The sequence below is a fragment of the Micropterus salmoides genome, unplaced genomic scaffold (assembly GCF_014851395.1).
Source record: "Micropterus salmoides isolate LMB-PRFRI ecotype aquatic unplaced genomic scaffold, ASM1485139v1 Ms_hic_scaffold_10, whole genome shotgun sequence".
In the NCBI taxonomy this organism is placed as follows: domain Eukaryota; kingdom Metazoa; phylum Chordata; class Actinopteri; order Centrarchiformes; family Centrarchidae; genus Micropterus; species Micropterus salmoides.
Window position 1 is genome coordinate 6,876,423 of NW_024040041.1, and position 11,137 is coordinate 6,887,559.

The 11,137-nt window shown below is 39.3% G+C and overlaps 1 protein-coding gene across 2 annotated transcripts; it reads left to right on the plus strand.

Moving 5' to 3' along the window:
• The first annotated feature begins 1,256 nt into the window (after positions 1-1,256).
• Positions 1,257-9,244, plus strand: nat15 (N-acetyltransferase 15 (GCN5-related, putative)). 2 transcript variants are annotated; one of them, XM_038692933.1, is made up of 7 exons: positions 1,257-1,266; positions 3,358-3,473; positions 4,586-4,715; positions 5,515-5,611; positions 6,675-6,909; positions 7,134-7,299; positions 7,404-9,244. In XM_038692933.1, exons 2-6 carry the CDS (start codon positions 3,364-3,366, stop codon positions 7,288-7,290), a joined length of 729 nt encoding a protein of 242 aa, XP_038548861.1. In that variant the 5' UTR covers positions 1,257-1,266; positions 3,358-3,363; the 3' UTR covers positions 7,291-7,299; positions 7,404-9,244. The 2 variants fall into 2 exon arrangements, with proteins under 2 accessions (XP_038548861.1, XP_038548852.1); XM_038692924.1 differs by lacking the exon at positions 1,257-1,266 and adding an exon at positions 1,498-1,716.
• Positions 9,245-11,137: the final 1,893 nt, after the last annotated feature.

Consider the following 11,137-nt stretch of genomic DNA (forward strand, 5'->3'; position numbering starts at 1 on the left):
CAGTAACACTGTGCGATGTTTACAGTGAGTATTGCTACAATTATTTGAAAGTGTAGAGTCTTAAGATTTGTATATGGAAATGAATGTAAACAATTTTAAATGAAAATATTTGCAATGTGTTGTCTGAAAATTATTTTTATGTTTTTGCAGTAGACCTGGTGCTTTGAGATCAGAGCTATGTCTGTAATGCATTACAAAAAGAGGAAATACATCCAATCTCCAAAAATATAATAGAAATTCATTCATTCATTCAAAGATCAGTCACTACAGAAATGCTAACATTTTCTACAAAATGTTGTGATTGCAGGTAGAAATACCTTTTAAAATGAGATTGCAGATGATCAATACAGGCTATTTTTACCTGCTGTATTTGCAGTAGCAGTGAGATGGTAACAGATGGCATGAATATGTGATAAAGAGAGTTGATTTAAGATCATGTGTTTTGCTGCCTTGATCCACATTCACCTGGTTTTCATGTAAAAATGTAATATCTTTCAATAAAAACACAACAAAACCACTGCTGTCATGAAGTAAATAAAACTATAGCCTGGCCATAAAATATGTGTTGTAGGAGCATGTAGACACATTTTAACTATAAAGATCAATCGATTTAGCAGTTGTAGATTTTTTAAACATCATATGAGATGTGAAACTGCAGATGTAGAGACGCTGAAAATAATTCCATGATAATAAAATATTATGAAACGTGTTCATGAGATTGGTCTCAAACAAATAATGAAAATTTAAAGTGGAGAAGAGGCAGACACAAGGACCAGTGAGCACAGAGAGGGGCACATTTATAATTATCCAGTTACAAGCAAAAGGTAAGGATTAGTAAAAAGTCAGAAAAATATATATTCAGTTTGTGTAGCAGAAATGTGGTGTTGTTTTTTTGTGCTTAATTAAACCGCGAATCCTAATTGCTGACCCCTTGGGGAACCACTGCTTTGCAACAAAAATTGAAAACTGAAAACATATATTTCCAGAGTCGTTTTAGTATGTTGAATTCCTTGAAACCTTGGAAATGGTATTTTGACAAAAGAAAAACAAAATTCAACGTCCACATGTACAGATTTCAACTGCAATTGGTGGTCTCTAGTGGATAGAGTGACAACTGAGCAAGTGCATTTTCGCTGAGCATCGGCTTTTCAGTGAAGTTGGAGACACTCTGTGTCCAGGTAAGCTTCTGAAGTAAACAAATATTTGTATATCCATAGATTCTGTATTTGTTTTAATGATACAGAAAGAGACTGAATTTGAAACGAGGTAAGAAATGTTTTTTATTATTACTATTGTTGTTGTTGTTTATTTTTTATTGTTATTATGCATTATTGAGACCTCAGAAATTGAGTGAGTGGCAGGGAACCAGGAGAAGTGAGTGAACGCTTTGCAATCCACTCTTCAGCCCAGTAGGTGGCGATAAAGCGCTCACATGTTTGACACCAGCCTGACTGACCACTGGAAGAAAACGCTACAGAGTGACGTCATTCGTGTAGCAGCCACAAACAGGAAGAAAACATCCAGCTGTAATCGAGGCAGGGAGAGCTCTGGCTAGCTTAGCACCCTGTGTAGCGTTGGCACAGTAATGAAACGGTCTTGCGAGTCGGTAATAAACTGGTGTTTTGTCATGCTGTGTCCGGAGTAGTGACTGTATCGATTGATACCCAAGGAATATCATTCTCCTCGACTTTCCTCCCGCCCGAGTGTTGAAACGAGGTACGTTAGCTTAGCAGCCGTACGTTAGCTAGCGGCAGCTAAGGTTAGCAGAATTAGCAGGTAGCTGTTGTACTTGTAAGAGCCCACTTTACCAGGTCACAGGTCTGTTGTCTTGTGACTGTGTGAGTATTATTTTAACATTGTAACAGTACGCTGGAATTGTGGTTAGACCTGCAGATGGAGAAGCGGTGTTGTTGTTGGTGGTGTAAACAATAGCAGTAACAACAGCAACCTCTGAGAATTCAAGCAGACGTCTACGATATCTGCAGTGTTTATATAAAAATAGCTCGAAACAAAATTAAGCTTGTTGTGGATTTTCAGCTCGTTGGCAAGATCGACATGTGTTCAACACCATAAGTGAAATGTCATGCCATTAAATGTCTTTAATCACCACCATGTTTCCAGATGCTACGTGCCCACTGTTACACAGAGCTGTGATGATTAGACCGTGACAGAAATTCATTTTATTTAATTTAAATTTTTCAAGCAAAAATATCAAACAGCCAAAATTGAAAAAGGTTGTTTATTATAGTGAATATTCAGTGACATTCAATGTTCTCTAGGTCAAACTATTGGACAAAATAGGCGGAAGATTAATTGATAATGAAAATAATTGTTATTTGCAGCCTAAATATTATGTTGGTTCAAAATAGAGTTAATCAGTGCAGATTAAGGCTTGTCAGGACAGCAGTCCCAAAACTCAAACATATTCGGTTTACCATCGTAGAAGCACCATGAAAACCAGCCAATAGTTGTATTTGAGGGGCTAGAACTAGTGATGTTTTGGTGTGGCTTACAAAACGATTAATCCATTATTAAAGTAGTCGCAGAATAATTTTCTGTTAATAGAGTAATCGTTTCAGCATTTAAATTTCGTTTGGTTTTATTATTTGTCGTTAATAATATCACAGCTTTCAATTGGAAATATGGCTCTGCCAGGTTTGATCTTTTTTTTATTTATTTTTTAGCTTTTTAAGTTGTGTTAAATTCAATTTCATGTTCTAAAACAAAGCTCTCGCAAGATGTCTGTGAAGGTTCTCAGTCATCGAGGTCATGGTTATCCAACGAAGGATCCAGTTGCCCTTGACCTCAACCTTCGTTGGAAAGCTCTCACAAGTTTTAAATGTCTGACTCTTTCAAAAAAAAAAAATACCGTGGCTCTGTTTGCATTTTTAGTCAGGTGGACTGACATATACACACAAACATCCAAACCACCTAACATTATTGCTGTGCTGCCACTCCGTAATGGATGGAGGCTCTTCTATGTCATGCTCTCAAGATGATGAACCCCATTTTGATCTGTTCAAAGCGTTGTTCCTGGAGTTTGTTATCAGGTTCGACTTATGATTCTTTAGACTCCCAATGCTGGTTGTTAAATTGGTTTTAAATTAAATTCCTGGTGCTGCTACAAAGCCCTCACTGTCGTCAAAGTGTTGTTCTCAAATGGGTATATACTGTACATAAATAGTAAATAAAAGTTTTGTCTACATTTGATTCTGTTTGGGTGCGAACTGAAGTTAGGACTTACTGTTTTACGGTCTGTCACTGTTTTTAAAAACTGAAGCGTGATCTCTTAATTGTTTGTATAGGTCGGCGTTTCTGACACAGTGACTTAACAAAGCTGTCTGTTGATCTCTGCAGGTGTGAATGAGTGACGTGGTGCCTCCCACAGCTCTCAGTGAAGTCCAACTCCGCTTCCTCTGCCACGATGACATAGAGAATGTCAAGCTGCTCTGCGGTGATTGGTTCCCAATCGAGTAAGAATCATCTTCAGTGTGTCAGTGATGATGGCACACAGAATATTGGATTGGATCAAATCTGTATCCAAAATTGAATGCGTTAATCACATTTGTACCCTTTCAAATCTTTCATTGAAGATTTGTACATATTTTGTAGGCCGGAACCCTTCACAAATCCAACATTTATCTTTTTTCTGATTTGCATTGATGAGCGCTTTTTTTCACTGCGCTCCCATTAGCTGACTATGGAATACATATTGATTACACTATGGTACATTTACAGTCTTTTAAGAGAAGAGTGTCCTCTTGAAATGTAAATGTGTGACATCTTGGTAGGTCACGGGGGATTTGAGTAGAGGAATTAATGAAGCAAGTTTTTATTATTATGTTATACACACAGCCTGCATGGGTTTACAAGACACACCACAAATTCATATAAGCCAGATCCCAAGTGCTGCGTGGACATTTTCAAACAATACTACAACAAAATCCTTTCCGTCAAACTTGTTTTAAAACTTACTTTAATTTTGTTAACACTGTAGTTTTAACAACATTAAAGTAAGCTTGAAAAAAGAATCACAAATGATTCTTCTAGCTGTACATCATATCAGCCTCTTTGATGACTAAGCAGAGCTCTTTAGCCCACTGAGGACTGTGTGATTTACTCCACAAAAACACTATTTCTTCTGTCCTCTGACATTTTATCAGACTATTATAGAGTTGAATTCTATATTTCTATTGCACTGACCCTGATGACCATGAATCATTGAACCCCCTGAAGTCTGTAATTTTGAATTCCAAAAACTCCCATATACTGTATATCCCCAGGTCTGTGCAGGGGAGGCAGATGCAACTCAAGGGTGTAGAGTAATTTAAATCTTAGTAACCCAACTGAACACACTCAAACCCTCCTCAAGAGAAAAAACTAATATTCATTAATGTTTTCTAAAAAGCCCGACCAAAACCACGCCTTTCTTTTGAAATTCATTATTTGTGTTTTGCTCTGGTGCACTGCGAATGTTTTTTGGCTTGTGCAGAAAGGAATCCCGTTCTTTTGCTAACTTTTTCAGGACTGGGTAACAGATTCCCTTAACATGCCCATGCATGAATGCACACCTTTCTGACTGCAGGTACCCAGACTCATGGTATCAGGACATCACCTCCAACAAGAAGTTCTTCTCCCTCGCTGCCACCTTCAGAGGAGGCATCGTGGGAATGATTGTGGCCGAGATCAAAGGCCGGACCAAAGTGCACAAAGAGGTATGATGTTCTGCCCTGTCACTCACAAACAACACAAGGCCTTTACCAAGTGTATTCTTTGAAGTATGGTGTCACTGAGAGTGTTGTTAGGTCAGCTTACTCTCACTCTGTTGCCATTTGGAATCTGTGCTTAGTCTGCTTATTAGATGCCAGATGCCCTTGACTGAGTTTGTCATTACACAAGAGTAAGAAAAAAGGGATAACATACACAACAACGATGAACATTAAATGAGTCTTTTCTTTCATTCTCTCCACAAATGTCTTGTTTAAATAAATTTGGACCACAAGTCCTGCTTCCTTGTGTTTTGAATGTGGGTATATGTAAATGTCTAATAACATTTCCAAAGTCTAAAGCTTATGACTTATACTATGCAGCAGGCATATGACATATGAAGTGATGGTAGATGGTAGAAAACATTATGGGATGCTTGGCAGGTTGAATTGAATGTATTCCACTGGACTGGTATCAGAAATCTGCTCCTCTCACTGTAGGCCATAGTTATAGTTATACCCTGTTCACTCAGTCAGTGAAGCACCTGCAGTCAAATGTTTTTTATTTGCATTTTGGAATCTGACTTCCCAGTGGGTAATTTGCCTGGGTGACAATGAAGACTTTGCAAAGGGAAGGTCCCAGAGAGAGCTTACACAGCATGTTAAGAGTGACAACATATTACCTTCTCATTTTTCAATTCAATAGTGAAACAAGTTTAGCTTTTATTCCTAAAGAATCTATTTTATGTTCATAAAGAATGGTGCTGTTTTCTCTCTGTCTTCATCTGTGTGTTCCTGTGTGTGTTAGGATGGAGACATCCTGGCCTCTAGTTTCCCTGTGGACACACAGGTAGCATACATCCTCAGCCTGGGAGTGGTCAAAGAGTTCAGGAAACATGGCATAGGTACTGTATTACTACTGCACGAAATACTGAACTGAAGTGGATTTCACAACTTGAACATACAAAGCAAAAGAAGCTATACAAAAACTCAAAAAATGGTACAATGCTGTTTTTAAAATAACTTAATATATTACAAATTTAAATTAAAACAATTAATATTTTGGAAACAGTACAACATAATGAGTAACACTCATTTGTAATTGTGTTTTGTTTGGCATACATGCTAACTTTCATTTATCTCTTTACTAATTACAGCTTTCACTTTCATGCATTCATCATACTGTTCTCTGTGTTGTCTAAGGTTCTGATATATATTTGTGGTGTTGCCACGTGATGTGCCTACTTTTACTTTGCACGTTTTGCACAGTACCTCTTTCTGCTCTATGTCGCTAAGCCTGAATCTGAACTATCACCATATAACAGATGTTTCGACCACCAGTCCAACACCGTCAGCCTGCTCGTTATCTTCCATTTTCCAAGTGGCATCCTGTGTGCACCTCCCTGCATGCTTTGCGCCCTTCGGACTACACGCGCTACTGCCTAAACAGAGACTGATTGGTCATGTCTTTTGTGGGTGTGGATAATGAGCAGACTGCAGTGCACACAGAGACTAGAGTGTCACACACACAACTCAGCCTTTTGTTTAATGAAATCACCCTTTTGCTGTTATGTAATCACACAGAGTGACATTGCAATTGTGATTAGATTAATCATGCAGCCCTACATGGCACTTGCCCATACCTCAACCATTGCAGTTTGGCCTGCTGATGTGGACCGCCTGTTAACACAGTTGCAGCAGAGGTTATTAGAGGTTAACTAAGTATCAAAAGATATTATGAGGGTGTTTGTGCGAAATACGCACACAACACCAACCTTTTATGTAAGTGTAACAGATACATATGTAATTAATGTTGTCACTGTTTAAGAAGGAGGGCAGCGTTTGCATGAATTCCTGTAAACTCGATTGAATCACTGCATTCAGTGTAGTTTGGTGCAGAGCTGTAGACTTTAAACTAAGACACTCTCCCTCTCATTGGCTGAGCCCTCTCTCCTTTCAACCACTCAGGCTCCCTACTGCTGGACAGTTTGAAGGAGCACATCTCAACGACAGCCCAGGACCATTGTAAGGCAATCTACCTACACGTACTCACTACCAACAACACTGCCATCCACTTCTATGAGAACAGGGACTTCAGGCAGCACCACTACCTGCCCTACTACTACTCCATACGAGGCGTCCTCAAAGACGGATTCACATATGTGCTCTACATCAATGGGGGTCATCCACCCTGGACGATATTATATCCTTTTGTAGGAGCAGGAAAAGAAGACAGCTACTTTTGTTTAGTGGACAGTTTGTATTTATATTTCAATCTTACACCAGATTTTTATTTGCTCCAATGAGTAGAACCTACAGCACCTTGATCAGAGTAGATGTTTGTGCTGACTTCAGATCTTTGTATTTTCAGGGAATCGCACACGCATATGCAGATAAACCAAACCTTTCCTTAACTTCATCTCCCACTGACTATATCCAGCACATTGGTTCAACCTTGGCCAGCCTGAGCCCCTGCTCCATCCCTCAGAGACTGTACAGACAGGCCCAGTCCCTGCTGCGCTCTCTGCTGCCCTGGTCCAACATCGCCTCCAAGACCGGCATACAGTACAGCAGAACAATGTGACCCAACATGGTGGGTGGTGACAGGAGCATACTTTTGTAACCCATAATGACTTTTTCTGTCAATCAGTGGATGTCTGATTTTGTCTTCTCTTCTATTTGTTTTTTTTTTTTCAGGAGCGCACCTTCCATTTCTCATCAGTCTTCCCCTGTACACACCAAGATGTACAAGCACACTCACACTCTCGTGCAGCTTTCCACACCCTGTGTAAAACACAGGACTCAGGTTCAGCCTGCGTTTGACCGTTCATATACTCCAATAATAGTCCCGATTCAGTACTCGTTTTGGCACTGTTCACACAACATCTGGGTTTGCAGCTGTAGTTCTGTGCCCACTGCGAAACAGGGTTGTTGCGTATAGCAACGTCACTAAAAGTGCAATGTTGGTTTTTACACTGACGGCCGGTTTGATCTGGTAAAATCATGGGATCTCTTTTAATTATTCTGATACTATACTATCCCATATATATACTACGCTATCCCATAGTTACTATAGTAACCTGTGTTTATCCAGTCATACCACAGGTGAGCAGTGTCAGACCCACTTTCAGCCCTTGCAGTGGAGCAGACGGCAAACACAGGTCGTAGTTTTGGTGTGAAAGGGGTGTAACACGCACACTGGGGACCCTACAGGGACTAAAGGTTCAACCCTGCCTGTCCTTCCCTTCATCCTGTCCACCATGTCACAGAGACTATGTATACTGTTTGTATATTATATATACTAAGCTAATATATAAATTCCTCTCAATATGTATGTCTATTCCATGCTGTTAGTAGGCCTAGTTGGAAGAAAGCCCATCTTATCCCCTTTTTGACTATAGACTGAATCCAGAGTCAATTCCAGTTTGTAAAATAGAGACTAAGTTACATATAATTGGACTGTGAATCTAGCTACGTCAATAGGCTAGTAGGGTAGAATAAAGTTAATTATACACAGGAAACTTTGAGACACAATGTAGATGGGTGATATTTTTAGTAGCAACTGGAATTCTACAAAAGGATTCTTCCCTTTTGGAAGTTCATGATATGGGCTTATTAGCTGTGTGCAGTAATTGTACTGGAAACTAATGATATCAGTACAGAAACATACAGCCTGAACATTATTATAGTGTGTTACTCAGTACTTACTGTAACACAACGTTTACAGACACCTCACATATTATGCAGTGCTGTTTTAAAGTCTTACATAAAAATACCATCATAACTCAAAGCAAAATGGCCTTTCTACATTGTTTCCAAATGTTGCCTATTTTTAATCATCAAGGGTAAAGGAGAGTGGCTCGTGTTCTTATGTTAGAGGTTTTAAATGGCTTCAGCCCTGTCTGTCTGCGCTATGGCTGTAAAATTGCTGCTAATGTAGAGAAATGTCTATATGTTTGTCCAGATTTTAAATTATGGCCCAGATTAGATTTTTATGCCTGCCTGCAGACGAGATGAGAAAAAGGAAGTAACGTTTCCAAACGCACACGTCATACACCGTGTGTGCCTGCAGGCATGCGGGTGTGTGTGTCTGCGTGTGTGTTTATGCACACAGGGTCTGAAATGAGCACCTATCAAGTGCCAAATGTTGGTCAGATCTGCCTGTGGAAGACGAATGAGTAAAGTTCACCCAACAGGTTGACTGGTAACTTTGTCAGTAAGTAACATAGTTTATCAATTCTATTGCATTCTGTTGATCCAGTGTATCAGTCAGTGAGCAAATCTTGACATAGCACTGAAAATTGTTGTTGCAGTCATTGTTAAAAGGTGAACGTTTCTCAATTTTCCAACTCTGGCCAGGTAACTCTCAGTAAATTTCAGACATTGTGTATGCAATAAATTTGTTTCACTTTATTGATTGTAAAGACTGAGTCAGTGTGACTACCCCAGATGTATGAGTATTTTACATATGTTATAACGTCTTCTTTGTGATTGTCATATTGCATTGTCATAAACCTGAGCCTTGTTTTCATTCACAATGTGCCATGGTTTCAACTGTTTGTTTTAAAGGGGCACTCTAGTGATTTTAATATTGCACTTCCATACATTTGGTGGGACATGAAAGAGACAAGTTAAAAAAGGAATGGGCAAAAGCAAGGCAGCTGAGACATCCTGATGGATTGCTCCTTTAAATACATTGTAAAAAGGCTTCCATAGTGTCCTTAACACTTAAAACATCTGGTGCCACACAGGCGTAATATCAGCATTAGCATCCTGCCAAAACAATGCATCTCCAGAACCAAAGCACTTGTGGGGAACAGAAGATTTTTTTCATTAAGCCTCATTAATTTTTGACTATGACTGCATATAAAGTGGCTTTGCTCGTTCCAGAAGCATTAAGGCTTTTCTGCACATGATATAGTTTCAATCATGGATATAAAAAAAAAAAAAGAAGCAGCTTATTGTTTTATAATTCAACAACAGGTTCCTGTGTACTCCCTGAGCGTGTCTTGTTCTCCACCTTGTATATTTTAGTGCTATTTAACTGATGCTCTCGTCAGTGGCAAGATGAGGAGTGTGTTTGTGGCTTCAGGATATATTCAGAAGGACTTGTTGATGCTCAAACATTTGAGCGTCTTGCAATGTCATAGATTTCTAACTAATACGTCTAACACATTGCCAACCAAGGTCCAACTGTATCGTTTTCAATTAGCCTGCGTGCCATGGTGGCGCTCACAAGAAGGTGATCAGATATTCTACACATTGTATGCTCTCAGCCTGTGACATTTACTACCACATGTCTGGGAAAATAAATCCGCAGTAAGACCTCTAACTACATAAGGCACTCGGACTCTTTTGCTACAGACTTGTTACATTTTGGACATATTGGCAAAGAATGAAGGCACATTCTAGTGAAGGGGATATTGATGTCGGTACCAAATTTCATGGCAATCCATCCAATAGTTGCTTTTTGTTTTATCAAAACCACATATGTGAACCTCATGTTGGCACAAGAAGGAAAGTCAAGGGATCAGCAAAGGCTGTAGGAATTTTCGTCTGGAAACCATTAATATTTGGATAACATTTAATTTCATGGCAATCCATCCAGTAGTTGTTGGGATATTTCAGTTTGCACCAAAGTGGTGGGCCGACCGTCCAACAGACTGACATTGCCATCTCTAGAGCCAAGGCTCTAGCATGGCTAAATGTGGGCACAGATCATCTCTTTGAAGCTCTCTTAATTTTCACATGTTGCTTGGAATTAAACCTAATGTGATCCTGTGATCTGTGGCAGTGTTGCTCCGAATGAATAAGTCACTTCTCTTTAATGTCACTTTTCCTGAGGTATGGTTTTGTTTGTTTTGCCTAACCTCTGTACATCTAAAGGGCAGATGGGAGGCGGTCACCCTTTCTTTAATCTGGACAAACTGTACTCCCACTGCCTCAGTCCTAAGGCAACGCTAGTTTGTATGCTCTGCGCTTTTTGTTTTTCTCTCATGGGTCATACAAAAGAGATCAGTAGTTGGTGGAGGTGATTTAAAGAGACTTGTAATTAAAAAAAGATTAAAAAAGAAATTCATACTCAATAAAGCTGCAGTATTGGAGCTGGGCAGTTTGTTTCATCAGCATCACATTAAACACAGTAATTTATAGAATACAGTATGTAACCAGCACACACAAAAATGAGTAGACAGAAATCTAGTTCCCTCTAAAGCTTCCATAAAAATGCAGTTATGTCTCCCTCTACTGAAAATGAGGAGGTGCTTCATGTGAATGATTTAATTTTCCAGTTCAACCAGTTTCTTTCCCAGGATATTACTCATAGCCCATTCAGATCTTTGTATTTTCAGGCAATCACACAGACATATGTAAACATTTTCCATGACTTCGTGTCCCACTGATATACCCTACTAATTGTCTAATGGTGGGAC

What these genes read in the sequence shown, in the direction of transcription:
- nat15 (XM_038692933.1), top strand. Translation starts at nt 3,364, where the DNA reads ATGAGTGACGTGGTGCCTCCCACAGCTCTCAGTGAAGTCCAACTCCGC. An exon ending in GGACCAAAGTGCACAAAGAG is followed by an intron (nt 4,716 to 5,514) that starts GTATGATGTTCT and finishes TGTGTGTGTTAG; the next exon opens with GATGGAGACATCCTGGCCTC. An exon ending in GTTCAGGAAACATGGCATAG is followed by an intron (nt 5,612 to 6,674) that starts GTACTGTATTAC and finishes TCAACCACTCAG; the next exon opens with GCTCCCTACTGCTGGACAGT.